The sequence below is a fragment of the Melozone crissalis genome, unplaced genomic scaffold, assembly GCF_028551555.1.
Source record: "Melozone crissalis strain CALT ecotype California unplaced genomic scaffold, PUWL_Pcris_2 ptg000006l_1, whole genome shotgun sequence".
NCBI classification, from domain to species: Eukaryota; Metazoa; Chordata; class Aves; order Passeriformes; family Passerellidae; genus Melozone; species Melozone crissalis.
This window is the reverse complement of record NW_026535784.1, coordinates 54752077-54779675: the sequence shown is the minus strand read 5'-3', so window position 1 is coordinate 54779675 and position 27599 is coordinate 54752077. Positions and strand designations below refer to the sequence as shown.

Below are 27599 nucleotides of genomic sequence, written 5' to 3'. Positions count from 1 at the left end.
CGGCAGCATCCCGGGCTTCGTCTTTCCTCTCCTGCCCTCCATCGGAGGGAAGCAGCATTCGCCGGCCGCAGCGTGGGGCCAGGGGGAGAGACCGGCCCCCCGGGCGCCCCGAGGCCCTCCGAGTTTCCGGGACTTCCGCTCGCCCCGCCCGGCGCGGGAGTGGGGACGGGGCCGCCTCCTAATCCCGGCGTAATTCCGGAGAGCGGCAGCAGAGCGGGCGGCCGCTAATCCCGGCCCGCCGCCGCTAATCCCGGCCCGTGGCCGTGGGTCCCTGCCCGAGTCCCCGCGGGGCGGGGGCGAAGTCCCCTCCCCAGAGCGTGCGGTGGGGTCCCGGGTCGAAGCCCCGGCTCTCAGGGGACGTAAATCTGTTAATGACCTGACTCGGTCATTAACCCGCTGCTTGCCCGGCGGGCGGCGGCGCGGGAAGGGGCGGGGGCCGCTCTCGGGTGGGCGCTGCCGGCCCGGTGCTCCCGCAGCACCCCCAGGCTTCTGCACCCCCTCTCCGGTCCGCCAGCCTCGCACCTCCCCGACTCTTTTTTGGGGTGACATCGTTGCCGGCTTTTTCTGTGCTCCCAGGAGCAGCGCGGCCGGCGGTGCCGTGAGAGGGGTCCCCTCAAACACCCTCCAGGGAAGGCTGGGGCGGCTGCGGGACGTGTCCTGCATCACGGGGAGCTCCGGGGGGGCGCCTCGGGGTTGTTCCCTCCCAGCCGGCTGCAAGCCAAGTTCAGTGCGGCGTGGCCGGGGAGAGCGTAATGGGGGTCGGTCCCGCCAATACCGTACCCCAGTCAGCAATGCTCCGGCTCGCTGGCTGCCAGAGCTCAGCCGCCGATGCACCGTGTAACACGGGTCGCTTTGCCACTCTCTCCGGTTTTTTGGTGGTTTTTTTTTTGTTGTTTTTTCCTTTTTTTTTTTTGTTTTGTTTTGTTTTGTTTTCTCGGCCTCTTTATCTTTCAATTGCAAAGCAATTAAAGGTTTATATGAATCTGCGAGCATCCCTCCCCGCGGGGCCCTCTGATGCCCGCTGTATTGCCCTTTAGATGCCTCTTCCTTTTTTTGTTTTACAATTGTTGTATCAATATAATGCTTCCTTTCTTCCTCTGTCTCTATAGATACAGATATACAAGGCAAACCAAAGGTTTCGGCTGCTATTCAGTGCCTCCTCATTTGTCCCAGAGCCGTAACAGTGGTGCCCTTTCTCTTCTGGCTGCTTTTCCCTGCTTCTGGAGCAGCAGTTATGGGAGAAGCAGATGGCTACTGATTGGGTGAGCTTTGTGGCTTTAATACTGAATACTTTATGGAAAAGGACTTTATCATGCTTGGTTGGTCAGAGGAACAACGGGATGAGATTTATGACTAGAGAAAATAAATCTTTTTAAGTTTCAGGCTCCTTCACACACCCCACGTCAAGTTGCTGCAGCAGAGCTGGAGCTGAAATCCTCTGCATCTTTATTTTTTTCCCTCCCCCCCGCCCCGTCTGTCTGTCCTTTCACTGCTCTCCCCACCCCCTCTGCGCCAGGCTTTAGCAAACCTTTCCTAACTTTAGGGACTGTCACTCGCTGCAGAGGCCAAGGCCTCCAGAGCCCCCGGGCAGCAGCAGGAGGGGAGAGGCCATCCCTGCAGGAGGATTATCCACCTGAGGGAATATGCTGGGCACTCAGCTCCTGCCGTGCGGAACTCAGCGGCCACCCAGGGTCCGGCGGGGAGCTGTGAGTGACGTCCTCACGGACCGGCAGCAGAGAACTCCTGTGGCCACCAAAAAGACGTGCAGCCCACCACTCTGAGCTCAGGTGTCCCGAGGAGACGGAGCCCAGCACTGCCCCACCCCACGTCGGTCCCAGCATGGGGCGTGCTGGTGGCACACAGGGACAGAAAGGCCCAAGGGCGTACAGGAGGCAGAGGCAGATTTCAGTCCTGCAGGGATTCCCCTTCTTCCATTTCTCTCCCTTTTCTGTCCTTCGTAGCCAATCATGTCTTCTGTCAGGCTGTTAAATGTTTAAAGGAAGGTGAAGCTAGGTGAAAAGATTTCCAGGTTTTAAACCTTGATGCTGCTGTCAGGCCAAGAAAGAAGGAGAAGCAGAAAGCCCGAGAAAAATAATTCTGAAATAGAAAGTCAGCAGTGATAGAGGGCTATGTATCAACCGTTTAACCAGCCACCTGTATTATGTTCAGTGGTCTAAGGTTATAGGTAATAAAAAGAATTCCTGTGACTCTTTGGTGAATATGCAAATTAATATTTCTAACCAGACTCTGTGTTTGCTCAGAAGAAAGTAGAAGGGAAGTTCAGGCACAATTAGGGATGAAGAAAGAGCCAAGATGCCTGTGGTGTATCTGAACCATGAGAAGGCAGGTAGGGAAAGTATGTCAGCTTCCTGGGGAGCAGGAGCATTGGCTCCTTGGGGTGAACCACAGCTAAAGGTGGTATCTGGCCCTTTTTAGGGATTTGTGGCATTACAGTGACCTGATCCGGGGATCCAGAACCAGTGAGGTGGGGCTGAAGGGTCAGAGGGAATAGGAAGGGACAGGCATCCTCAGGTGTGTTTGGGAGCTGGGCTGGAAACAAGAGAGAGCACTGGTGGTGTGCCTCAGCCCTGGCAGGGACCTGGAGATAGGCAAACATTCATCTGGATGTGGGTCTGAGGACTCCCAGTGGGCTCCCCATGCAGAATGAGCAGTGGGGGAAGCGCCCCTCCTCTCTGTGCCCCGTGTCTGTAGCATGATGGGATGTCTCTGGCACCCCAGCACAGGGCTTCCCCAGGAAAGGCGCCATCCATGAGCCTGGTGACAAGCAGAAAGGATGGTTTCAGTCATTCAGCTGAGGCACTGATTTATTTCCACTACAGAGGCCTGTCTGTCTCCAGGGAAGGGAACCGTTCTGGCTGCGTTTCTCCAGGCACCAGGAAAGCTTGCGGCTCCACATTTCGTTTTAAGTGGATTTTTCATTCCACCTGGTGTGCACCTTCTGGGGACCACAGCTGGCCCTGCCCCTGGCAGCAGCAGGCAGAGAGGGTAGCAGGGCAGTTCAGAGCATCCTTTTGTGCCCCCTCCTCACAGTGCCCTGGCCCCGCAGGACTGAGTGTGGCTGGACTTGTGTGCCTCTGGGAACTCGTGTGTTCTCTCAGTGATTTTATTTTATGAGTGATTTTATTGCAGTCACCTGGGAGCTGACTCTCAGCTGTGTGTCTCCTCACGGGAGTAACCACACACCCGTAGGCCTGGCGCATGCCACGACTCAGGCAGTGTTTCCCAAAGGATGCGGGAGTGTTTCTGAGCACAGGTTGAGCAGCCTTTCCTGGTCCCTCTCCTCTCCCCTTCCTGCGTGAAGGTCAGGGAGGAAAGAAAAGACTGACACTCCTGGGAGCAGGTTCTCTGTCCCTTGCAGCCGTCCCCACACTAACTCATTGCGGGCAGAAGAGGGTTATCACGGTGGTTAGTGATAACGGTGTCCAAGCATCCAGGCATCCCCACTCTGCCAGCCCTGCAGCCACCTGAATCTCCACCAGGTCCCCACCCTGGCTTCTGCAGGGATTTGGCCAGCCCAGCCCCTTGTGAGCTCGGGTCCCGGGCTTGTCCGCTGCTCCTGGGGCTCCCCTCGCCCGAGAGCTCGTCCTGCCGAGCTGGTGCCGTCGAGAGGGGCTCGGCCGAGCAGGGCTGTGCTTTTGGAGGGCGGGGAGTGGCGGGGGTTTGCCGGCTGCGGGGGTCCCTGGGAAAGCGGCCGGAACTCCTCAGCCCGGGTGGTCCCTGGCCCTCCGCAAGAGATTTTCTGGAAAAACAAGCGAATAGGAAATACATGGATGGACCGAGATAGGTAGGAGCGTGCGGCAGCCGGGCGGCGGCGGGCAGCGATCGCACGGCCCCGCTGGGTGACACCGCGCTCGCTGGCAGCGCGGCGGGGACAGGATCGGGCCCGGCGCACCTGCCCCGTGTCCCCCAGAAATCCCGGTGAGGCATTTCCAGGAGGCCGGGAGAGCGCCGCCGGCGCCAGGCTTTGCGGGGTTTGCGGTGGGCGCACCCCCCAGCAGAAACTCCAAAAGAAAGAGCCCGCGGCCGTCCCAAAGCCGTTCTGCAGGTCGAAGGACGCTGTTCCCTGGGATCCCCTTTTAGAGTGGCATCAGAGACTGGATAAAAGCTCGGAAATTCCTGCGCCGTCCTTTCCAGTCCCAGGGAATTTCGGTGGCTTGGATCACGCCGAAGCGATTTCGAGATCGTATATGTGCTGTGGTGTCCCTTAAAATTCTCGCGAATAAAATCAGCGCGTAGGTTTTCTTTCCCCCCACTAATGACAGTCATTCGGACAATTTATATCTTACAGCGAGAGCTGCAGCACTGACGAAAAAAAAAAAAGGAAAAAGAAACAGGAATAGGGAAAAAAAAAAACCAACACCACATTTGAAGCAGGAATTGACATCCAAATTTTTAGACTCCCATATTTTTAATGTTATGAGAATCTCCCTTTTAGGAGACGCTGCGTTTTGTCGAATTAATAAGATAAATGTTGAAAGCATATTATATGCAGCCTTTAATCCTAATGCAAGGAAAATCGTAATTATGTGGAGGATAAGTGAATTTGAAAGCCAAACATCAGCCCACTCTCTGCAAACCCCGCTCTGTCCGCCCCTGGAAAACGCTTTGTCTCTCTCTCTCTCTCTCTCTCTCTTTTATTTTTTTTTTTAGTTTAAGGGGTTTCAAATTCTATTTTTAATTATTCTTTTTCTTTTTTTAATCTGTTTTGTGTCTGAAATGACGACGATCAGGGAGGGACCGGTAAACACTGTTCCACGCGATAAACCCCTTATTTCGGCACAGAGCATCCGCGCCTCTCTGTTCCCCGAAGCTGCGCGCGTGTCGGTGAACGCGGGAGCCCCGCGTGTGCAGGGGGAGAGCCCGTGGCCGCCCCCCGCCCCGGAGCGGCTCGGAATGGGCGGGGGGCTCCGGCCGGGGCTGCCCCTGCCCCGCTCCGGCGGGGAGCGTGGGGCTGCCCGGTGCCGCTTCTCCGCACGCCGGGCCTTCGCCGGCCGCCGGCAGCGCAGGAGGGCCGCTCCACTCCGCGGAGCCGGGCACGGGCATCCCCACTCGGCTCCGTCCCGCCGAGGAGGTTTTTTTCCTGCGTGTCCGATTGCCCCTACCTGGCAGGTGCGGGGACAGGGCGGGAAGGCGTCGCCGGGATCCCGGCGCCGGGCGGAGCGGCCGTCGGGCACCCCCGCTCCCCGCCCCGCATCCCCGCCGGGCCGAAGCGGAGCCGCGGCCCCAAACACGCTCCCTGCCCCGGCAGAAGGTCGGTGGGGGAAGGCGCCCCGCGTTTCCCACCCCCTTCCCCGGTGGTGCCCGGTGGCGGCAGGTCCAGGTGAGGGGCGGGCGGGCGGCGAGCGGGCAGCCCCGAAGGGGTTAACGGGAGGGACGTGGGCTGTCACGCGTCATTGGGCAGATTATGTGCAGCAAACAAAAAGTGTGTGTCTGCGTGCCAGCCCCTCACTGCACCGGGTCCGTCTGCACCGCGCGCCTCCCGCTCCGCCGCCCGCACGGCCCGGCCCGGCATGGAGCGGCGCTGAGAGCCCGAGGCAGCCAGCCCGAAGCCGCCTTTGTGCCACTGTCGGGGCGAGGATTATCCCCACCGTCCCTGGTGAGTACCGGCGGAGGGGCCCCGCCGCCCCGGAGCGGGAACAATGCCGGGGATGGCCGTGCTGCCGGCGGGCCTGCCCGGGCTGCGGGGACCGGCGGGGGAGCCTCCGGGAGCGGCCCCGGCGCCGCCCGGCCCGGACAAAGGGCGGCCGGGGGGAGGCAGCGCCGGGGGGCCGGGGGCGGCCCGGGGAGCCGGGGAGATGCGGCCCCGTGGGGAGCCGTAAGGGGCTCGCCGCCGCCGGGAGGAAAGTTCGGCGGGGGCCCCTCGCCGCCGGTGGTTTCGTTTGGCGAAATCGTTCCTTCGGGGAAGGGATGCGCCGGGCAGCGGCGGAACGGGGAGGGCGCCGGGGAGGCGGCCGGAGCGCCTTCCCCCCCGGCCTCCGTTCCCGGGGAGGGGCCGGGACCCCCGCCGCCGCTCTGGGAGGGGGTGAAGTTCCCGGCGGTGCGGGTCGTACCCCGAAATCGCGAGGGGAGCGGCGGCTCGGCGGAGCCCTGCCCGGTGCGAGCGGCGGCAGCCGTCAGCAGGCGCACCGGGAGGAGCACCGGTCTTTTCCCGAGCCAGCCCCAAATGACGGATTTCGATGGCAGATGGGGCGGGGGGAGGCAGCCGTGCGCTAATCTGGTCGGGAAGGGCGAGGGCACCGCAGCCGGGCGCGATGCTCCCTCCCCGGCCTCAGCGGCGCCGCCGGCCCCGCACCCTGCCCGCTGCCCGCGCCCCGCCAGCTGCCCGCCGCCCGCATCCCTCCCCTCGTAACGCGCGGCAGCCGGGGCTCTCACCCTGCTCCATAAATAAGCGTGTCGAGGTAAAAATAATTACCTCTGCTTGCTGCTTTTAATTAAAGTCTCGGAGGGAAAGTGCTGGATTATGATAATGAGCAGCCATACGTTCCCCTTGTCGCGCGGAGCGGGAGGTGAGCTGACACGCAATCGGCGACAATGACAAGCCGCTGGAACCCACCCGCTCCCCCGGCGTAGCCCGCAGCCCGGCCCGGCGCCGGGGATTGCACGAGGGAGACCCGGCGCCCGCTCGGGACAGGACATGGCCGGTGGGATTCCCGGGTCCCTGCTCAGAACCAGCTCCGCCGCGATATCTAAAAAAAAAATAAATCGGCGCGGCAGAGTCCCCGCATCCCGCCTCTGCTCGCAGCTCCGAGCCTGCTTTAAATTTTTTTCAAACCGGAGAAACTGCAGGCCTGCTTTTTTTTGTCTTTCTATCTTTCTATCTAATTTTAAAAAATAATTTTGGAGGTTTTATCGTAATGTTTTATTTATTAATTCAAGTCGATTTTATTTTGTTTTCCGGGGCATCCCGGTGTACCGCTGAGCGGGACACGCTGCGGTAACGGGGCCCCTCTCTGCCCCTCTCTCCGCCCGCAGGGATGGAGGACGCCGGCGTCCAGCGGGGAATATGGGACGGGGATGCCAAGACGGTCCAGCAGTGCTTGACTGACATTTTTACCAGTGTTTACACCACCTGCGACATCCCGGAAAATGCCATCTTCGGCCCCTGCGTCCTGAGCCACACGTCCCTGTATGACAGCATCGCCTTTATCGCCCTCAAGTCCACCGACAAGCGCACCGTCCCCTACATATTCCGGGTAAGAGCCGCTCGTCCCCGAGCCCAGCCGCTCGCCACACCGGCCGGTGCCCGCACGCGTCCCCGCCGCGGAGCGCAGGTCGGCCCGGGGAGCCCCCGGCGCCGGGAGGCTGTCCCCGAGGGCAGAGCCGCGCCGCAGCCGCCGCTCCTACTGCTGCCTGGCCCCGTGCTGTCGGTCCGTGGGTCGGTCTGTCTTTCGGTCCGGTGGATTGATTACCGCGGGTTTTCAGGTGGACACGTCGGCGGCCAACGGCTCGTCGGAGGGGCTGATGTGGCTGCGGCTGGTGCAGTCGGCGAGGGAGCGGGAGGAGCAGAACCTGGAGGCCTACATCAAGAGCGGGCAGCTATTTTATCGCTCCCTGCGCCGCATCGCCAAGGACGAGGAGCTGCTGGTGTGGTACGGCAAGGAGCTCACCGAGCTGCTGCTGCTCGGCCCGGCCCGGGCCCCCGCCCGCACCAACGGTGGGTGCCCCGGGCGGGAGGAAGGAGGGGGATCCCTGCGGCCGGGGGGAATCGGGAGGCGGTGGAGGGCTTTGGGATCCCCCGCTCCTGATTCCCAAACTCTCGGCGAACATCCCGTCGGTGGCTCCGGCTAACGGTGTGTTTCTCTCCCTCTCTCTCTGTGTCTGTCTATCGTGCTCACCCGACGCAGGCTCGCCGCCCTTCGCCTGCCCCGAGTGCAGCCAGCGCTTCCAGTTCGAACTGCCCTTCGCCGCACACCTCCGGTTCCGCTGCCCCAAGAGGCTGCACGGCCCCGACATCGGCCCCGCCGCCGAGGCCGCCGCCGCCAAGGACGGCGCCGGCAAGGAGCAGGAGCCCGGCAAGTTCGGGAAGCCCGGCGGGCCTCCGCACCACCCCTTCCCCGGGCCCGACGGCGGCCCTGCCGCCAGCACCAAGCCCTCCACGGACTTCCACAACCTGGCGCGGGAGCTGGAGAACTCCCGCGGCGGGCGCGCCGGCTCCCCGGGGCGGCCGGCGCCGCCCGAGGGCGGCCCTGAGGCGGCGGCCGGGAAGGCGAAGCGGCGCTTCCCCGAGGAGGAGGAGCGCGGGCCCGGCGCGGCGCGGGGCCGCTTCCCGGCGGAGCGGCCAGGGCTGCCGGCGGCGCCCAAGGAGGAGCCGGGCTGCGCCCCGCAGCAGCAGTACCGCGCCGCCGGCTCCTACTGCGGGCTGGAGGAGGGCGGGCGCCTCTTCGCGCCGCCCAGCCCGGAGACCGGCGAGGCCAAGCGCAGCGCCTTCGTGGAGGTGAAGAAGGCGGCCCGCGGCCCCGAGCCCGACGGCGGCCCCGAAGAGGGCCCGGAGCGCGGCTCGCCGGGAGCGGGCGGCGCGGAGCCGGGGCTGTGCCCCCGCGGCGGCGCGGGGGGTCCGCTGGCCGCCCGCCTGGACGGCGGCAGCCCGGCGCGGGGGAGCGCCTTTAGCACGGTGCCGCAGCTCGGGGCCGGCCCCGGCGGGCCCGGCGGCGGCGGCGGCGCCGACGAGAGGAAAAGCGCCTTCTCGCAGCCCGCCCGCTCCTTCCCGCACGTCCCGCCGCTGGTGCTGGGTCCCAAGCTGGGCGGGCTGGGCGAGCCCTGCCCCGACGGCGCCGCCGCCCCCGCCCGCCTGTACGCCGCCGAGGCGCTGGCCGCCAAGCTGCCGGGCGGCGGGGAGGCGGCGGGCGGCGGCGGCGGCGGCGGGGGGCTGCCCAAGCAAAGCCCCTTCCTCTACACCACGGCCTTCTGGCCCAAGAGCTCGGCGGCGGCGGCGGTGGCGGCGGCGGCGGCGGGGCCGCTGCAGCTGCAGCTGCCGTCGGCGCTGACGCTGCTGCCGCCGTCGTTCACCTCGCTGTGCCTGCCGGCTCAGAACTGGTGCGCCAAGTGCAACGCGTCCTTCCGCATGACCTCGGACCTGGTCTACCACATGCGCTCCCACCACAAGAAGGAGTACGCGCTGGAGCCCCTCGTCAAGCGCCGCCGCGAGGAGAAGCTCAAGTGCCCCATCTGCAACGAGTCCTTCCGCGAGCGCCACCACCTCTCCCGCCACATGACCTCCCACAACTAGCGGGGACACCCCCGTCCCGGCCCCGGGAACACGCCCGGGACCCCCGCGCCGGGGACACCCGCGCCGCCCGCCTCTCCCACCCTTCCCCTTCGATGCACGCGTTTCCACAGTCCGGGGAGGGGCGGGGAGGGCAGCGGGTGAGAAGGATGAGAAGGTGAAGAAGAAGAAGCAGAAAAATGAAGGTAAAAGAGAAAAAAAAAAAAAAAAACAAAAGAGAGAGAGAGAGAGAGAGAAAAGAGAATCACCGGGAAAAAGAAAAAAAATTACTTAAAAAATACATTTTTTAAAATGTCATATATTGCAACATATTGATGCATTTGTCATACGTTTCTACTTAAATTATTAAGCACTTATGGTTTAGATGTAATAATAATTCTATGTCAGGGTAAATTTTTATTTTGGATATGAAGCTAAGGGCGAGGGGAGCGCGGCGGGGCCGGCGGGCGGCGGGCCGGGGTCCTGCATGCACCGGGCGCTACCCCCGTCCGGCCCCGCCGCCCGCGCCCCTTCCCCCCGAGTGTCACTGGTGCCCGTGGAATGGAGTCTCGGTAGTTCCGTGTTTACCTTCCCTTTCCCGTTTGGGTTTGAGTTTTGGTTTGTCTTTTTTTTTTCCTCGCCCCTCTGGACAAAAAAAAAAAAAACAACAAAAAAAGATTTATTAAACTTTATAGTTTATCCGGGTATGTTGGATGCTTTGACAATAAATGACTTTATTTTCTTCAAAGCACCTGGACGTTAATCGATGCGGGGGAGTGGGCGGTGACGAAGGGGTGGCGAAGGGGTGGCAATGGGGTCCCCATCGGGCCGCAGGGAAGGGCAGGAAAGCCCGACCACGCCGCCTGTTCTCTGTGCTCTCCTTCCCCGCTCCCCTGCCTCCCTCCCTTCGGCCCCTCCGACATGTGTCCGTCCTTCCTCTGTGCGTCTTTGCTTTCGTCCGGCATTTTATTCAGCCTTTATCTCTCTCCTTCATTCTGTCTTTCCCTTCCATTCCTCTCCCCTTCGTCTTTTGGGTTGTCTTTATTTTCTTTCATTTTACCTTTCTTTTTATTTCTGTCTTTCTGTGTTTTGCTATTTTCCCACCTCCCCTCTTCCAGCAGCCCGTATTGCCCCCGACCCTTGCCACGGCTGTGGGTGGTCGCGGGCTCGCAGGGTGGGCACAGCCACGGAGGCGGCCCGGAGGTTGTCTGGGGTGACAGGACCCAGGGGAGCCCCCAGCCCGCAGTGTCGTGGGGTAGGGAGCGCTTGAAGGGGCCAGGGGTGGGTCCCCTCTGTCCTGGTGCATTACCGGGGTGATGGCATCGCAGCCAGGGGCACCCGGGAGGGCCAAGACAAGGGGGACGCTCCCGGGCAGGGGTGCACAGCCTGCGGCGGGTGCGTTCAGTACCAGCCCCGCTCTGGGGGGCACGGGGGGGCACCGGGGCACGCACAGCCCGGGGATGTGCAGGAAACCCATTTCCACACACAGGCTGCCGTCACCCCCGCACCGACGCTGTGCCAGGTCACTGGTAGGGAAAATACCCCAAAGCCGGAGCTGTGCAAAGCTGGAGCCCACAGTGTCACATCAATGGGGTCCAGGTGCCACCGGCGTCGGCGGCCGTGGGGTTTGGGGTTGCACGGGGTACCCGTGATGCAGCTTCCCGCTGGTGTTGCTCGCTCTCTCAGAGCGCTGACTCCAGCACCCCGGTACCAATAACCCCCAAGCCACGCCGGGATCCGGAGCGGCCCCCTGCTCTCATTCCTTGCCTCTGGAATACACAAAGCCTCACCTGCCGCCGTTAATTGGGGGGGCGAGACACTGATTATCCCGTGGATTTTCCCTAAGAAGCGGTGCCACCCCTGCGCGTCCCGCTTTTGAGGGTTCCCCGGGATGCTCCCCCGGGCTCCGGGGGATGCGGGCGGGCTGCGGGGATGCCGGGGGCGGCAGCGGCGGGTGGGCACCGCCACCTAGCGGGGCAGCCGCGGGGCTAGCGGCTGTGCTCCGGGCCCCGGCGGGCTCCTTCCCCCGGGGATGGTGCGCAGGGCTCCTCTGCCGCCGCAGCTTCGCCTCTCCGGCTGCCCCGGGCCGGCTTCGGGGCCGGCTCCCTCCCGCAGCCGGGGAGGTTCTCAGCGGCGGTGCTGGTTATGCTCTGCCTGGCTCCCTGCGCTTGTCCGGGTGCTGCTGCTGGAGGGATGGTGCTGCCCCTGCACGAAGGCGCACTCGGGAACCCAGCACACACCCGCAGGTTTCACAGCCTCCTCCATCTACCCCAAACATTGTATGGCTGTTCACAGCCGTGTGGTGTGCTGTGCCCCTGCCCTGGCAGCCTCCTGCAGCACCGTGCCTTCTGTGCGTTCCTTGGGACTCTCTCAGAAGGCACTCTGCTAAACCCCAGGACTTCTCCCACTGGCGTTGGATCCGGGGTTGCAGTCAGCCCCCTAAAAGCACTGTTAGACAGGGCACACGTGGTGCAGCAGGTGCCTGCATTGTTACTGCCACACAAAGCTCACGCTGTTTCTGTCTAAAAGCACAAAAATCTACAGGCTAGGGAATTTAATCCAAGACTTTGTTTTGGTGAAATCGGATATCGAACTCCAAAGTGATAAATCAAACTCCAGCTGATGCTTCCTGCACAAGCAGAACGTGCTGTAATAAGGGCAGGCAGTGCCCATGATCCTGAAGAGTCGGGTGTTGTATGGAGAGGGTTCCCCTTGGGCTTTTTGGGATCAGGGCTTGGCCACAGCACGTTCCTCGTTCCCCAGAGCCATGCTGGCTCTCCTCAGGTCAGCAAGGGTACGATTGCCACATACTGCTCCTTTGTCATCATTTCTGCTGCTTGGGAAACAGGAAGAGAATTTTTTTCTTTTCATTTTTTCTTTGTTTTTTTTCTTTAAATGTCTTTCCCTGTCCGCAGTTGATGCTGTGCTGTGTCTCTGCACAGCACAGAAGCTGGCTGGGCTGTGGCACCAGCTGGCTTTCCCCCATGCAGGGTCCTCACCCGACATCACAGCCCAGAAAATTCCCTTCTGGGGCATCGCCTGGGCATTTCTCTGGGAGAGAGCTGCCCCTATAAGCCTCTGCCAGAGCCCACAGATGCATTTGCCTCTGAAACCCACTCACAAGGGGCATCTTTGATGTGCTGCAGAGGAACAGCAAGTAGGAGCCAGGAGTAAGGATGAGCAGCCTTCAGATTTGGGGAGCCCCTTCCCTGTGCCCTGTAGCCCTTAGACTGCTCCATCTTCCCTGTAGCTGGGCCACGCTGCAAATCACAACAGTGGTAATAATTCAACAAATCCTGATATCAGTGCTGTTCCTGGAGAGCAGAAGGCAGCTTTGCACCCACAGAGGTTTCTGTTTGAAGGCAGCCACGGGCAGCAGACCCACAGTCTGCGCACTTTGGGCTGGAGCTGGAGCTAGCTGCCTGCCTGGGGGGCCTGATCCCCTCCTGCCCGAGCCAGCAGGAGCTGTGCCTGGGTAGGTTTGGGAATGGATTAGCACTGGGCACCTGAACTGCTCGCCAGCCAGTGTGGGCACGGGCTGTGCAGAATGTCATGTGGATTGTGTCCCTTAGGTCTGGAGAGAGGTGCACAGGCGAGGCTCTCCTAACCCCTGAGCATCCTCACAGCCAGCCTGCAGAGGCCACCCCAAAATCTGTGTGTTGGGTTTTGTGCTGTGTGTGAAGGTGCCGAGCGGCGTGCCGGACAGACAGACATCTGCTGCCACTGCTGTGAGGAGGCCGAGCTCCTCTGTGTGCAGTGCCCATCTCCAGCTAAGCTCTCACTGGTTACGTTTGGAAAATCAGCTGCTAGGATTTCACTGCAACACCGAGCTCTGGAAAACACTTTGTTCAGCTGTGGGTGTCTAGGAAAGGCTGAAGCGGTTTCCTTGTTTGAAAATTCCATGAACTGTACGGTATTCCTTCTCTGCTTTCCCTGCTGCTAAGGGCAGATTTGGAGTGGGGAAAGACCCGGCCCAGTACAGAACGTGTTGATGGTGTGCTTAGAAAAAAGACAAACAAAAACGAAAACGCAGGGGGCGATGTTTCTGTGAGATACGCTGCTGTCCTGCAGAATGATGGAATGCCTGAGTGCTCTGAGCTTTATTTAAAGACATAGTGCTTTTCACTAGTTAGAATTCTTTTCTATCCTTATCCTGGTGGCTTGTGAGGTGGCTTCTGAGTGATCTCGGTGACATTCGTGCCCGTGGGGCATGTTAACCACTTGCACCTGTGCTTTCCCCACCACCTGAAGGTAATAATCATCCTAATTACGTAAGAGGAGGGCAATCATCTCAATTGAATTCACCTGTTCTAATGCACGCCCTCCCTCCTGGTAACAGGTTTGGACGATCATCCTAATTAAATTACCCTTTTTTAATGCACCTCCTCCTGGTGGAGTGTTTGGTTCTGCAAAGCTCCTGACTCAGCTGCGGTTCTCCGTGTTTCAGGAGAGGGGACACTTCCAGAGGGATGTGCAGGGGGACCTGGGGACCAGCCACCCGCCTTTGACAGTCATGAGTCTCCTTCAGGCACATCCTCGTTGCAGGGGTTTTGTTTCCAGGCTCTGCTGGCCGGTCTCATGTCTCCCCATGCTTTGCCTGGCATATTTTTAAGTGGCAATTTAGCAGTACCAGGCTGACATGGGGAGGGGGGAGCGCTCCTGCGGTGCAGCTCGCAGGCCCGGTGCTCTGCAGCAGATCAAACAGGCTCAGAAGAGTCCTTCTCATCTTCAGTCGGGGAATTTTACACTTGAAACACAGCTTTGCCTCCCCATTTGCTGAGTTTCCTCTGTAACCGAGCCCTGAATAATTTAAATAACATAACATCAGCATTAGGCTTCTGAAGCTGCTGGTGTGTGTGAGTGAGGGTTGCTGCTGCCAAAGGCGATTACACACAATTGCTCTGGGAAGTTCACTATTACGTCTGCTTATTTATTTAGGTTTAAACCTCGTGTTTGGTTTGTTGTTATGTTGGTGTTCTTTGGGGTTTTTTTTGAACTGTGCTACAGGAGTGCCTGGAGTGTTTGAAACGGGTCTGTTGGGCAGGGGAAGAATTGAGAAGCACCCAGAACCACACAGCGCTGTTGTGAGCTCTGAAGTGTCACAGTGAGGATGAAAACACACCTTGTGCTATGGGGACTTGTGACAGTCTCTTCTCCACAGTGAGGGTGGTTGGGTGTTGCTCTGAGGGGCACAAGGGAGTCCCCAGAGAAGGGGATGCTGTCCTGAAGCTGTCCCATTCCACCACAAAGAAAAGAGGAGTGCAGACAATCAGTGAAGCCCCAAGGGCTCTGCTGCCTCACTGCCCACCCCCCAGAAAGGGTCAGGAATGTTCACTGCAGCGGAGATCCTTCCAAAAGCAGGTCTTGGGGATCAGCCTGGGCAAGCACACCTGGCTGGTGTGACTTCTTGGTGGCCACCCCCCCTCAAAGGTTTGAGTTGTCTGGGAATTCTTCAGGGGGGCAATAACAGCAGTGTGAATGAGCAGAGGCTGCCTGGCAGCCAGGATGGTGCCAGGAGTGCTGTTGGAAACTGTGAGGGTGCACAATCGGGTGGAAGCTGAGGGGGCTGGACTTGCTGGTGAACCTCTGGCCACAGAAGTTTCTCAAGGTGAGTATCCCTGGCCTGGGCATGCAGGTGCCTCCTTTCTGCTCCTGGGCTGCTGCTGTGCCCGCTCATCCCCAGGATGGCAACTGTGAACATTTTTGAATCCACTTTTTACTTTCAGGAGCAGAAGTGGTTTCTGCTGCCTCAGATGGAGAACAGGGATTTTGCTACCATGATCCTGTACCAGCTGCAGCCTTCACACCAAGATGCCCAAGAGGAAATCCTCCTGGAGCAAGGTGGCCTTCTCTCCTCAGCTGTGCTGCTACAGGAAGTCTCACACAAACACCACTCGAGAGGTGAGGAAGTCCTGCAGCTCCTCATCCTTCTCATGGATCTGGATTGGGAATTAGCATGTGCGTGTAATTCAAGAGGAGGTGGGTAAGTGGAAGTCATGGCTTTTGCCAGGCTAACCCCTACAGCTGGGAGAAGTAAACAAGGTCTGAGTGCCCTGACCTTCCTGCAGGTATGTGCATCTATATATAGGGCAGTCTATGTATACATGTCTATATATAACGCCTGTGCATATAGCTCTGTGGATATAGATATCTGCTGAGAAATGGTTTGAAATGGCAGCAATGCTGTGAGATCATCTGCTCGCACCAGCCTGTGCCAGGTGTCACCCAGGCTGGATGCAGCTCCTCAAGCCCGTGTCCCTCCCTCCGTGTGCCCCCGACCTTCAGCTTCCTCGGGAGGCGGAGGTCACCCTCCGGCGTGCCACCGGCTCTGCCTCCTTCCTGCCGAACCTGATCCCTGCCTGGACGAGCCCTCCCGCCGGAGCACCCCTGGGCAGGCCGAGGGGCAGCTCCTGGCGGGGTGTGGGGCACAGCCCCGGCTGGGGCAGCGCTGAGGGCACACAGGGGGGAGCGGGGGCTGCGGGCTGGGCTGGGCAGGGCGTGTCCGGCCCTGTTGGCTTTGGGCCAGGTGAGGTTTCTCCAGTGGCTTTGAGGACGTGGAGCGGCCCTAGGAGCTGAGGAAAGCCTAATCCATGCGGAGCTGTGCCAGGAGGATGGATGGGCTGTTGCTGCGGGGTCTCCTCCTGCGCGGCGATGCTGTGCTGTCGGTGTGTTTGTGTTTTGGGGAGGAGCTCGGCCCATGGTGCTGGGGGACACCGGACACGTGTGCTGTCGCCCTGACGGTGGCGGGAGGCTGGGGCTGTGTACCCTTTGCCTGGCAGCCGAGGAGGACGTTGTGGATTGATAAGGGCCGCCACCACTTCTCTGCAGGCCGTGAGATGCCATTGGGGGGTCGTGATGGGCCCCCCCCGTTATCCCCGAGGGCCGAGAGGGGCCCCGTGAGTGAGGGAGAGCGCCTTGGAGGTTCGGGGGCTGCCCCGAGCCCCCTGCCCACGGCTGGGCTGGCCGTGCAGCTGCCGTGTCACCCCCCGAACCCCGGGCAGGGGGCTGCAACCCGAGCCTGTCCCCAGGGTCCTGCAGCCCCGCGGCCTCGTCCCGGCCAGGAGGACAAGTTAATTCCCAGGGAGATGCACCCCGAGCCCCGCATCTGCCGCGGGGATGGGCGGGGGGGGAGGGGGGGCGTGGGGCCGGGCACAGGTGCGGGGCCGCCGCCCGGTTATAAATAGCGGGGAGGGGCGGCCCGGCTCCCCCCGTGCTCGGTCCCCCCCTCCAGGGCTCGGAGCGGAGCGGGATGCGGCGCCCTGCCTCCCTCCCTCCTCCCGCCCGCCGGCAGCATGAGCCCGTCCTTCCTCCTCCTCCTCCTCCTCCTCGCCTTGCCCGCCCGCGCCCGGCGAGAGCAGGTGCCCGGCGGGGCGCAGCGGGGCCGCAACGCCCCCGCGTCTTCCTCCTCCTCCTCCTCTTCCTCCTCCCCGGCGGCGGCGGCGGGGCCGAGCCGCTTCCCGCGGAGCCGCCCGGATCGGCGGCGGGGCCGGCTGTACTGCCGGGTGGGCATCGGCTTCCACCTCCAGCTGCACCCCGACGGCCGCGTGGACGGCGCCCACGACGCGAGTCCGCTCAGTGAGTGGGGAACGGGAGCTCTAGGGGGGCTACCGGGGCTCAGCATCCCCGTTCTTGCGGGCTTCCCATCCCCGCGGGGCTATCAGAGCCCCTCGCTCCTGTCGCCCTCGCCTGGGGTGAGCTGCAGCCCCGGCGGGCCCGGGAAGGGGCGTTAGGGGTGCTGGGGGGGCTGTGCTCTGTGGGATACGTGGGAGATGCCCGTGTTCCTCAGGGAAGTACCACCCTGGGGTTTGCCCAGCCCGAGGGGATGGTGTGAGAGCCTGAGGGCTGCGCTGCCACTCCAGGCACCTGGGGGAGAAGGAGATGCTGCCCCTTTTCCAGTGGGACTTTTCCATCCCTCTCACTGCATTCTCATTCTCCCAGCACAGCGATAGGATATATTCAGTTTAAAAATAGGACTGAGGCTGACGTTCCCCCGAGAGAAAGCTGTGCTAACTCACGGCTTATCCTCTGGTCGGAGTTGCCATGATATCCTGCTGGAGGGAATGAAATGGCAGGTGGGGATGAAAAATCCCTCCAGGAGCCCGGGGGCTCGGGCCCGAGGTGACCCTGGCAGTGGCTCAGCTGTCGGGAGCACTCACGCAGCAGCCACCACATCTGCCCAGGACCGAAGGATTTGGGGCCCAGACTGCACCGGCTCCAGGAGGGAGAGCAGCCCCTGGGCAGGAATGCCGGGAGCCCAGGAGCCCTGCTCAGTGTTTGGTGGGCACAGCAGGACACGTGGCCTGGAGGAGTTTAGGGGATGGATAGGAAAAGGGGCCCTCGCTCCATGGCTGTTTGGGGAGACACGGGTTTGGAAGGGCTGGCAGAGGTTTGGTGCTACAGCTGTCCTGCAGAGACCTGAATTATGTGCAGTTCCTTCCTCCTTAAGCTGAGCTATCCCCCCCGGAAAGGCCACAGGGACACCAGCTCCGCACGTGGGAGCAGAGCCAGCCCCAGCCGGTGACAAGGAGGCAGTGCCGGGCTGTGGCACTCAGGAGGCCCTCGGGAGGAAGAGGATGGCTTTTGGCAGGGAAACCCGGGCTTTGGCCTCTGGGAAATGGGGCTTGACCCTGGGCAACCCCAACAAACAGGAGCATGTCTGCCATGGCAGCAGGGCCACCCCCAAAGGGCAGGAGGGTTTGGGGTGCCCTTGGGGACAGGCAGGTGTTTGACAAGGGGCTTGCCCTGCTCCAGTGGGGCTGCTGAGCCCCATGGCCTGTGGCATGTGGGGTGTGGCAGCTTGTAACCCCCCCAAAGTGCCCCAGGCCCTTGGTGCTGGGACTGGGGCGCCTCAGGGGGATGTTCTTCCTCCTTAAAATAAACGTGGGAAGCCGTGATCCGACACCCAGCCTTGGGGGATTTAGCGTGGCTTCGCGGCGGCTCCCGGCACCACGTTAATCCCACAGCCCTGTGGGGCCGGACGAGATGCTCTGCGGGCTCCTCCCTCTGGGGCCGCGGCCACGGAGCCCCTGGGGCTGCAGCGGGGCAGCAGTGCCGGCTCCTTGGGGTGCGAGGGGTGCTCTGGGGACGTGCTGGTGTCCCCCAGCTGGCAGGGCTTGGGGGGCACCCGGCCCTGTGCCCGAGTTACCCCACACCACCCGGGGAGGTGCTGTGTGGGTGCTGCTGCTGTGGGATGCTCGGAGGCTGCAGTTCCTGTGTCGGATGAACTGCAGGTCCTGCGTGCCCCATCAGGGGCCAGAGCCCTCATCACGCTCAGAAAAGTCGCATTATTTCCATGGCTGGCCTGTGAGGGTGCCTCCAGTCCCAGCTGGCTTGTGGGACCCAGACTTCCCGAGTGCAGCGTCCATGGCATGGGCAGCTCTGATCTCAGCAGGCTGGTGTAGGTGGTTTCCCCAGGGGTGAACTTGTTCTACCACAGCCCAGCCAGGAATTGTGCCCCAAAATGGAGCTTTAAAAAACCCTCCAAGTCCCAGCCAGCAGCTCATATCCATCCCATAGTAGATGGAGGCAGAGGGATGGAGCAGGAGTTGGGTGGAGCCAGGCAGCTGAGGAAGGAGCAGGGACGTGGGAGAGGAAATGCAAACCTGTCAGACTAAGTGGTATTTATTTTTTTCTCTGTCACGCCGATGTGGAAAGAACTGTGATTTATTCTGGGATTTCTGTCATCCTAGGTATTTTGGAAATATTTGCTGTGTCTCAGGGGATTGTAGGAATACGAGGAGTTTTCAGCAACAAATTTTTAGCGATGTCAAAAAAAGGAAAACTCCATGCAAGTGTAAGTAAACCCCCCCTCCCTCCCCCCCTACCAGCATGTGTGGTGCATTTTAAAGGCTCTGTGACACCTCCCAAGTGCCGGCGCGGCGGCACCGGCGCCACCAGACACGGAGGGGACAGGTGGAGCCGCAGCCCCCCGAGCCCACCTTCCTGCTCGGGGCTTTACCGTGTGCGGAGCGCGGTGTGCATCAGCAGAGCCGGCTCCCCGAGCGCGGCCGGGTTATTTTTAGCTGCCGCAGATCGCGCAGAAGGGTTTGGCCAAATGTCTCCTCCCGGCGGGCAGCACGCGTGGCGCCGGCAGCGCCGCGGCTCGGGCTGGCTCTGCCCTTGGCCACCGGGAATTGGGGCAGGTGAGGGCCAGGGTGGGAGAATCCCGGTCACCTTCCTCTGCAGGGTGTTGGCCTGAAGGCTGAGGTTTCCTGCAGGTCTCATGATGCTTTTCCCAGCTCTCTCTGTCGGAGGAATCCATAAGCTTATTTCGCTGCTGGTTCCAACCTCGGGATGCTGCTTCCCTGTTTCTTGCTGTCAGCTCCAGGGACCGTTTAGGCAAATACAGTGAGCCCCTGTGCTTGCACCCAAGTGGGTGCCTCTGAAAGGTGTGTGTGCATGTAGGGGCATTTGTAAGGCAGCATTTCATCCCTGAGGGTGCTTCCCAGGGAGCCCGGCCAGGGCTGAGGGCTGGGGAAAAGGAAAAGGCTGTTACCCACCCCGCAGCTCTGAGACAAACCTCCCGGTGCCAGGGCGGATGTCACGGATGTGCCTGCGCTGCCCGAGGCCTCAGATCACCTCCAGGGGGATTTCTGAACTCACCTCTCTCTCCCTTAAGCCTTTCTGGTGTGTTGCTCCTACAGCCTACTGATGCTTAGGTGAGCCTGTGCTTGCTTCTTTTAAGAAATCACCTAGGAGCATGAATGGGATCTAAGGGAGAAGGGGAATGGTTCTTTGGAGGAAAAAACATGAGGTGAGAGCAGAGGGGCAGAGCAGGAGGAGAGGGAAAGGATGGAGAGGAGATTGCTGGACCCTCCAGAGCCTTCCCCTCTGGTGTACAATGGCCTCTTATCTGAGCTGCAGCCTTGATTTATGCCCTGGCACAGGAAGAAATTAAATCAAGCCTCGTTGGGGCACGGTTAATTGTTGACACACAAAGGGCAGGGCCGGAGAGGGACCTCAGTCGGAGGGTCAGGGCAGGGGTGAGGACATGCGGTGCCCCGCTCGGGTGAGAGCTGCAGAATTGTAGAAACTTGACCCAAATGTCTCGAGATTGCTGGGCTGAACAATGCCAATAATGCAAACCCAGCATCTGTTGTTCTTTGCTGTGCTGGCAGGACGGGGGTTATTTCATGGCCTAATGAGTGCTGAGCAGCACAAAGCACGTCCTGTGCCCGTCACTCAGGGCAGAGCCTTGATATGGGAGTCAGGCCGGGGGCTCCGCGCTGAACCGCAGGCAAAACTCATTCCTGCAGGAATCTGGGCTCCTCCAAAACTTGCTCTCGGGCTGTGCTCCATCCCAGCTCGGTGTTTCACAGGCGCTCTCCTCCTCCTCCTCCTCTTTCTTTTCTTTTTTTTTCATGCCAGCTTAATTAAATTACCGAGTGGTTCATTTTTAGAGGCGCCAGCTTCGGAAGATGACAGTTATCCCGGCAATTATCAGTTGTGTGCACAGATGGCTTTTTCCTCGTTGGTAAACCCTCGCTCTCCTGTTTGGCCATTTTTAGCACGGAGAGGGTGGGAGGGGTTGTGTGCCTGTCCAGCATGGACCCCGGGGGGCCAGATTTGTCCAGGTAATTCTCTTTTCCCAGGAGCTGCCACCAAGCTGCATTCCTGGCTGGGGCAAATCTCTGCTCAACTGGGTTTGGAAATTTAATTGACTCCAGGTCAGCTCTGGAGCTCTGCAGAGCAACTCCAATGCCAGCCATGTGCTGTGGCTGCTTCCCCTGCCCTGTGTGGGGAAAAAAGTGGGTTTTCCAGGCTGGAGCGCTGCAGTGATGAGCTGAGAGGCCAGGAGGTGGGCAAGTCTGACAGGATCGTGGTGAGGCAGCTGCTGATGTGCTTCCCAGGCATGTGGGACGTCCTGCCTGAGCACTGGGGCTGCAGGGAGACCAAGGGTCAGCAAAGCCTTGCTGGGGAAGGTGGAGGCCTGTGCATGGGGCAGACAGCAGGGAGGGTGTATGGAAGATGGGGAGAGCAGAAATGAGTCACAGAGGTGGTGTCCCTTGGGATCAGCAAGCTGAATAAGGCATAAATCCAGGTGCTATGAGGCAAAATGAGTGTGGCAGGCGGTGGGCTCTGTCACTTGTGCTGTAAGGCTCAGCTTCTTGGGTTAAATCTGGGCTTTTGAACACTTTCCTTGTGCTTACAAAGCACTGCTGGGGGTTGGATGTTGCTCTGGGTGGCCGGTTTGGGAGCTGCAGAGCTCAGCATCTCTTCCATGTCTGTGGTTTGGAGGTGTTGCTGTGGAATGGAGCTGGGGAAACCCTTGGGGCACCGGGCACGGTGCTCACCACCAGGTTAAAGTCTGGCAGAGCATTTGAGAGGGGCTGCCAGGTGCTACAGACGGGGATTTCAGGGCTGTGGGCACACAGGTGCAGTGCTGGGCTCTGCTCTTTGCCTTTGGGATGTTTTTCCCCAGGAAAGCCCAAACCTGGGTGCCAAGCAGCTCCTGGAGTACCTCTACCGGGGGTTTTCCAGTCAGGTGCCCGGTGTTCCGTGTTTCCAGCCACTCCCTCGGGCCGGCTTTGGGGGGGCAGTCCAGCCCGGGAGCTCTGGGGCTGGGTCACAGCTGCCCCCGGCCCTTGCGAGCGGTGTCCCCCGTGTGTCCCCCCCGCAGGCTCGCTTCACGGTGGACTGCCATTTCCGAGAGCGCTTCCAGGAGAACAGCTACAACACCTACGCCTCGGCCGTGCACCGCAGCCCCCGCTCGGGCCGCCCGTGGTACGTGGCGCTCAACAAGCGCGGCAAGGCCAAGCGCGGCTGCAGCCCCCGCGCCCGGCCCCAGCACGTCTCCACGCACTTCCTGCCCCGCTTCGGGCACCCGCAGCCCCCCGAGCTCGCCTTCACCGTGGCCCTGCCCGACAAGAAGCCGCCGCCGCCGCCCAAGGCCCGGCCCGCCCCGGCCCCGCCGCGCAGGAGCCCCGGGCCCGCCCGGTACCGGCTCAAGTTCCGCTTCGGGTAGGGCCGCACGGGGCAGCTCGGGGGTGACCCCGCCGCGGGGACCCGTGTCTCCCTCCGCACATGGACACCGGGAGCCTCCCGGGCCGGCATCGGCCTCGTCTCTTCACCGCACGGACCGGGCGCCATCCCCGTGCCAAGGAGAATTCCTGCCGTGAATTCCAGCACTGGACGGGACCTTGGGTGAGCGTTCTGTTGTTGGGACCCTGAGTAGGAAGGTACCTCTACAGCGAACATGTTTTCTTGTTTTCACTAGTGACTCCTTCGACAATCATTTTCACACGAGAGAGATGTTCAGAGCCAAGCGGTTTTGTTTGTTTTTCTCGCATCTCCTTCTTGCTGCACTTTTTCCTCCGACCATACCTCAGGCACCGTGCATCCAGGTCTGTCCCTCTCCCTTCTCTCGGAAGCCAGCTCTTGCCTTCCACAGGTTAAACCCAGAGACCAAGCCCTGCGAACTTTGCCGCCTTACCTGTGGTGCGGGGCGCTCTCCAAATCCTTTGTTGGCAATAATGGATGTGTGGATGTATTTTGCGGGGGTCGCAGGCCGGGGGGCGGTGGCTGCTTGCAGCCCGCCCCTGGCGGTCTCTCCCGTTCTTCCCTGGACAGCTGGAGGAGCGAGTCTCCTCCTGTCCGTCTGAGCACGGTTTGGATGCCTGCTTTGAAATACCTCTGCCCCAGTGCCGGGGCATTCCCGCTCCCTGGAGGAGCCCCCCCGCAGGCATCCCCACGGGATAGGGATGCCTGTGGCCCCCAGGTGCCCGCCGGTTTCGTCCAACCTTTTTTGCTGCTGATTTATTTTATCACTCTCAATACATTTGCAGAGGCAGGGAGCAAGGTTTTTGTTTTTCAGCGAGCGTGGCGATGTGGCAATAAGTGCTGGTACAGCTGCTGGTCCCCTGGGGAGCGTTTCCCCCACCCTGGCGGCCCTGATGTGGAATTGTTTCTCCATCGCGATAGTAGCAGTGCACACGGAGCTTGCAGTGGGTGTTTAGCAGTGTTGCTGTTCGTGCAGGCACTGGTAGCATCGAACCTCACCGGTGAAGCCTTAATTAGGAGCCCAGGTGGGCTCAGGTTGGCAGAGCCCCTCAGGACATGAGCCCTGCCAGCGTCCGGCAGCAATAATCAGCCTCCCCTCCGCCTCTGAGTGTGGTACAAATGGCTGTGTCCTTTGGGATCGTGGTTCTTTGCCTTTGTCATCCCTCTGGCAGCCCCTGGCCGGACATGTGTGCTCCATGGGACGGGGACGCTGGAATAAAACTGTTGTGTTTCATTTTATAACCCGATTGTGTGATCTCTTGCCTTGTCTGTGCCTGATTCCCTTCTCCTGAAGGGAAAAACAAGCGGTGATGGGGTGGAGCAGAGCTGAAGGGATGGGTGTGCTCCCTTTGCTGTGCCCTCCAAACTGTGCCCTGGGCCATCCCAACTCCGGGGCAGGTGTGTCCTGCAGGGGTGTCCTGTGCTCCCCTCACTTCCAGCTGGGCTGTCTGGCTGTGCAGGGACAGAATCCCAGTGATTTGTGCTCAGCTCCTCTCCGTGAGCTGATGGAATCGGAGCCTTTGCAGGTGCTAGCCCAGGCAGGTAATGGAGGAGCAAATGTGCTGGTCTTGGTGCCCCTGCATGCCCTCAGAGGAAACAAGGTATTGATTTCATCTTTTTTTTTTTTCATCTTTTTGGGGAAAAAACCCCCAAAAGCTGGTGTTTTGCTGTTGTGGTAATAATTAAAACATAGTCGTGCAGTTGAAACAGGGAGCAGGGTTGTGGAATCCAGCAGACACTGCCCATTCCTCTTTAAGGGAATTCCTGGGTCTTGCTCAGCAGCAGGGGACTAAAGGCCTGAGAATGTGGCCAATATTTATTTTAAATTTAAAATTTAATTTTTTTTTTTGGGAGAGTTTTTCCTGTTTCTGTTTTCCTGTTCAACCACCTCAGAGGTACTGCTGCAGTGCTGGAGAGAACAAGCCAGAAACCTGAGAGGACGAAGAGGATTCCTAAGTTCCTTTCCAGGCAATTTCCGCCTTCAGAGGAGGTGCAAATCCACATGGAGCTGGGAAGGGCGATGTGAGGAATGCAGTGAGCTGGCACTGCCCCCCAGCTCCCTGGTTTGGAGACATCCATCGACCTTGTGAGAGGAAAAAAGCCTTCCCGTCCATTTTCACCCTGTAGTCTCCCCTACCGGAGGCGTATGCCTTGTTCCACATCCCCCAGGAGGATTTGTGTGTGTCCTGCACTCCCGAATCCATGGCTTGGAAGGAGCAGCCTTGAGCACGAGTGAGAGGAAGAGGATTTCCTATGGAGCTGGTGAGTCTGAGCAGGTGAGGAAAGAAAAATGAACAAATGTCAGAGCTGAAGGGTCCCTTAGGGTGCTTCAGGGATCTCAGGGCTGGAGACCCCCAGGCTGGGCTGGGCTCCATCAGCAGCGGAGCATCGAGGGGCACCGGGGCAGACACAGGGTGTGTGTCCCCCGCCACTGAGGGTCAAATAATTTGGCACCAACACCGTCCGGAGGTGTGAGCTGAGCTGGCAGTGGGGCTGGCTCGGGTGGGCCAAGGGAGCCTTTAGCTGCTCCTGGCCCAGAAAAGTGTAGGAGATCCTGTGCAGCGCTTGTGGAGTAGGATTTGGGCGCTGAGTCGCTCGCAGGGACGATCTGCTCGAACAAGCCACGTCACAGCGACATCCCAAGGCTCCCGAGCGCTGGAATTCGCATCTCCGAGGTGCCAGTGCACCCGCTCTAGGGGGAGCGGGATGCCCACAGGCAGTGTCGGTGGCAGGGCCGGTCACCTCCAGGTGTGCTCCCGGGGCCGAAGGGAGTGAAGCCAAGCGACTGTTTGGCTGTGGGCGCTGTCACAGGGTACGCGCTCCTCTGCCCGGGATGTTTTGTGTTGTTACGGTGTGTCCCTGGTGTGCTTGCTGTGAAAGCTGAGCCTGCCCCGGGAATTCTGGTGTTTGCAGTCGTGCATTGTCGTGTCCTGTGTCTGGTTCCCTCTGATTTCTGTTCCTGCCCTTGCTTCTCTCTGGTTCCCTGGTGTGCACATCTTCAAACACTTACTGGTGTGCTTTCCCGGCCTCTTGAGGAAAATACATTAACAGCTACCATAAATAGTAGTTTGGGGGGGGATCTTGCTACGAGGAGCTAAAAAACATTTTTATAGCACTTAGGTTGTCAGCATAGCTGGTGAACGGTAGAGCCACTGAGTGGCTTCCTTGTCCTGTGTGATTTTCCCCTTTTTCTAGTGCTGTGAGATGATTATGGCATAATTTACTAGCATGTGTCAAATGTCTTTGGTAGCATTTGTGGGCCAGGAGCACATGTGCTGCATAGTTCAGCCATTGCCATACCTCATGTGCTATCCTGTTTCAAGCTCCTAATTCAGGAAAAACCTCACTTTTTTTTTTTTTTATGCCTTTTAAATTAATTTTTTAAATTATTATTATGCAGGATTGACTCTTCACAGAATCATAGAATCCCAGAATGGTTTTGCTTGAGAAGAACCTTAAAGTTCATCTCAGTCCATGCCCCTGCCACGAGCAGGGACAACTTCCATGGGACTGGGTTGCTCCTAGTGTTGTGTAATCTGGCCCTGAACATACCCAAGGAAAATAATGGGAGTCTTTTAGTCCACAGCTGGGACACAGGGACCACAGGTTGTTAATCCCTTGTGTCCAAACAGAGATGTTTGCTCCTGAAATCCCACATGGAACTGATCCAAACCAAACCTGGGTTTGAGTTCCATCAGCCAGAGGAGGGAATGAGCCCTGGTGCCAGCCATCCTGGGGGTGCCACACAGGTATTAGCATTTCTCTACTGTCATTTGCTTTGTGTGATTCTCCCTTGATCAGAGAGGGCAGAAGAAGAGGCAGGAGGGGGAGCTCATTTTGTTTCTGTGAACTCCAGGCTTGGGGCAGCTGCAGAGAACATTGGGTGCAAATAATCCTGCCCAAACACAGTCAGCTTGAACCCCTCTTGGGCACTTTTGGATCCCTCTGTGCCACTCCTCCTCTGATCCTTCAGCTGCAAGGCGTGGGCTCAGAAACACCTGCCCCTACTGGAGGCACTTTTACACATATAAATTTATGTTATTAGGAAAGTAATCAGATCTAATGGAAACATATTCTGTTTAGAATACACACAGAAAGGTGTTTTGGCACACTCGTTAACAGGAGGTCTTGCACTTTGTTTCTGGTTTTTTTTAATCCTGTTTTTAGGAGGACAGCTAAATTAGAAAATTAAAAGTGAGGGAGAAAATGTTGCTTTTCATTTTCTATGCTTTGCATTGGGTGTTATGTCAAGTGATTCCACCGAAATATAAACTGAATAATTGACCTTCAGGCCTCTGCAGTTCATTCTTTTACTGTGTTTCAGTGGCTGGAGGCACTAGAAACACCAAATCCCAAAGCATTCCTACATCTGTGACATGAAGTGCAGCATCTTTAAACCCAAGTGCTCAGTGTGGGCTTTCCAGGTGGGTGCAGATGGTCCATCCTGGCAGGGTGTGGGAGCCCCTGGCCCCTCAGGAGTCAAGCCAGGCTGAGGGAAGGAGGAGCCTCCCCACAGCTCCAGCTGGGGATGATATTGGCTGCTTGAAACCCTTGGTCCAGAGCTGGGAGAACAGCAAGAACAGCTTTTCTTCTTCTTTCTGTCCATCACTGGGCAGAACATTAAGATGATGCTGTACTAATCCCTTTATTTTGTGTTTGTTTTCCCCCCTGGCTTATTACTGTTTAATCCTGTGAGCATTTCCAGCCTTGGCTATGCAGGCTTCTGAAAAAGCCCAGCAGGTAGGCAGGTGTTTGTTTCATAGGTGTTAGGTGTCATTTGTATCATAGGTGTTTGCCCATGGGTGTTTGTGTCAAATTTGGAGGGGTGTGGATTTTGCATCTGGGGACCACTCAGGCCATTGGGCCTGAAAGTCATCCCTCAAGTACAGAAACTAAGCAATTTTTTAAATTCCAGGTGTTGTGTCCCTAATGTTCCTAATACAGTGTAAAGTATCTTTTTAAGAGACTGAGGTGTTTGGTTACCTTTGTGCTGTAGACAGGGGATTTTTTTGTTGGGCTGGCAGCAATGTTTTCCCACCTGGAGGTGTCTTACAATAGTCAACACAAGAAGTAATTGGTTGTCCTTTTTTTACTCTTTTTTTAATTGTAGTTTGGGGAAAATGCTTGGCTTAAATGAATCAAATGTGTTAAAGTGTTCTTTCCTAGAGGGGTGCTCTGTCATTTTCTTATGAATCCTCAAGCAAATGGAGCTGGAATCTGAAAAATGGATTTGCCTGTGGATTCCTGCAGTTCATGATCTGCTGGGTAAGGGTTCTTTTGGCCGAGATAGCTCTGAGTAAAGTGTGAACTCCAGCTAAGATGAGCTAAATAGTTACCAAAGAGAAACAGTTTCAAAAGAATTCTTGGGTTTTTTTAA

General features: G+C 59.2%; 3 protein-coding genes across 3 annotated transcripts; all 3 read left to right on the top strand.

The window, feature by feature from the left end:
- Window positions 1-4737: 4737 nt before the first annotated feature.
- Window positions 4738-6370, top strand: LOC128950612 (collagen alpha-1(I) chain-like). The gene is made up of 4 exons (XM_054295478.1): window positions 4738-4761; window positions 4804-4966; window positions 5131-5341; window positions 5434-6370. Exons 1-4 carry the CDS (start codon window positions 4738-4740, stop codon window positions 6368-6370), a joined length of 1335 nt encoding a protein of 444 aa, XP_054151453.1.
- Window positions 5425-9445, top strand: PRDM8 (PR/SET domain 8). The gene is made up of 4 exons (XM_054295533.1): window positions 5425-5617; window positions 6994-7214; window positions 7444-7675; window positions 7866-9445. The coding sequence occupies exons 2-4, from the start codon at window positions 6996-6998 to the stop codon at window positions 9245-9247; spliced, it is 1833 nt and encodes a 610-aa protein (XP_054151508.1). The 5' UTR covers window positions 5425-5617; window positions 6994-6995; the 3' UTR covers window positions 9248-9445.
- Window positions 9446-15034: 5589 nt separating this feature from the next.
- FGF5 (fibroblast growth factor 5) lies at window positions 15035-23330 on the top strand. The gene is made up of 5 exons (XM_054295477.1): window positions 15035-15124; window positions 16003-16343; window positions 16455-16798; window positions 18913-19016; window positions 21843-23330. The coding sequence occupies exons 1-5, from the start codon at window positions 15035-15037 to the stop codon at window positions 22185-22187; spliced, it is 1224 nt and encodes a 407-aa protein (XP_054151452.1). The 3' UTR covers window positions 22188-23330.
- Window positions 23331-27599: the final 4269 nt, after the last annotated feature.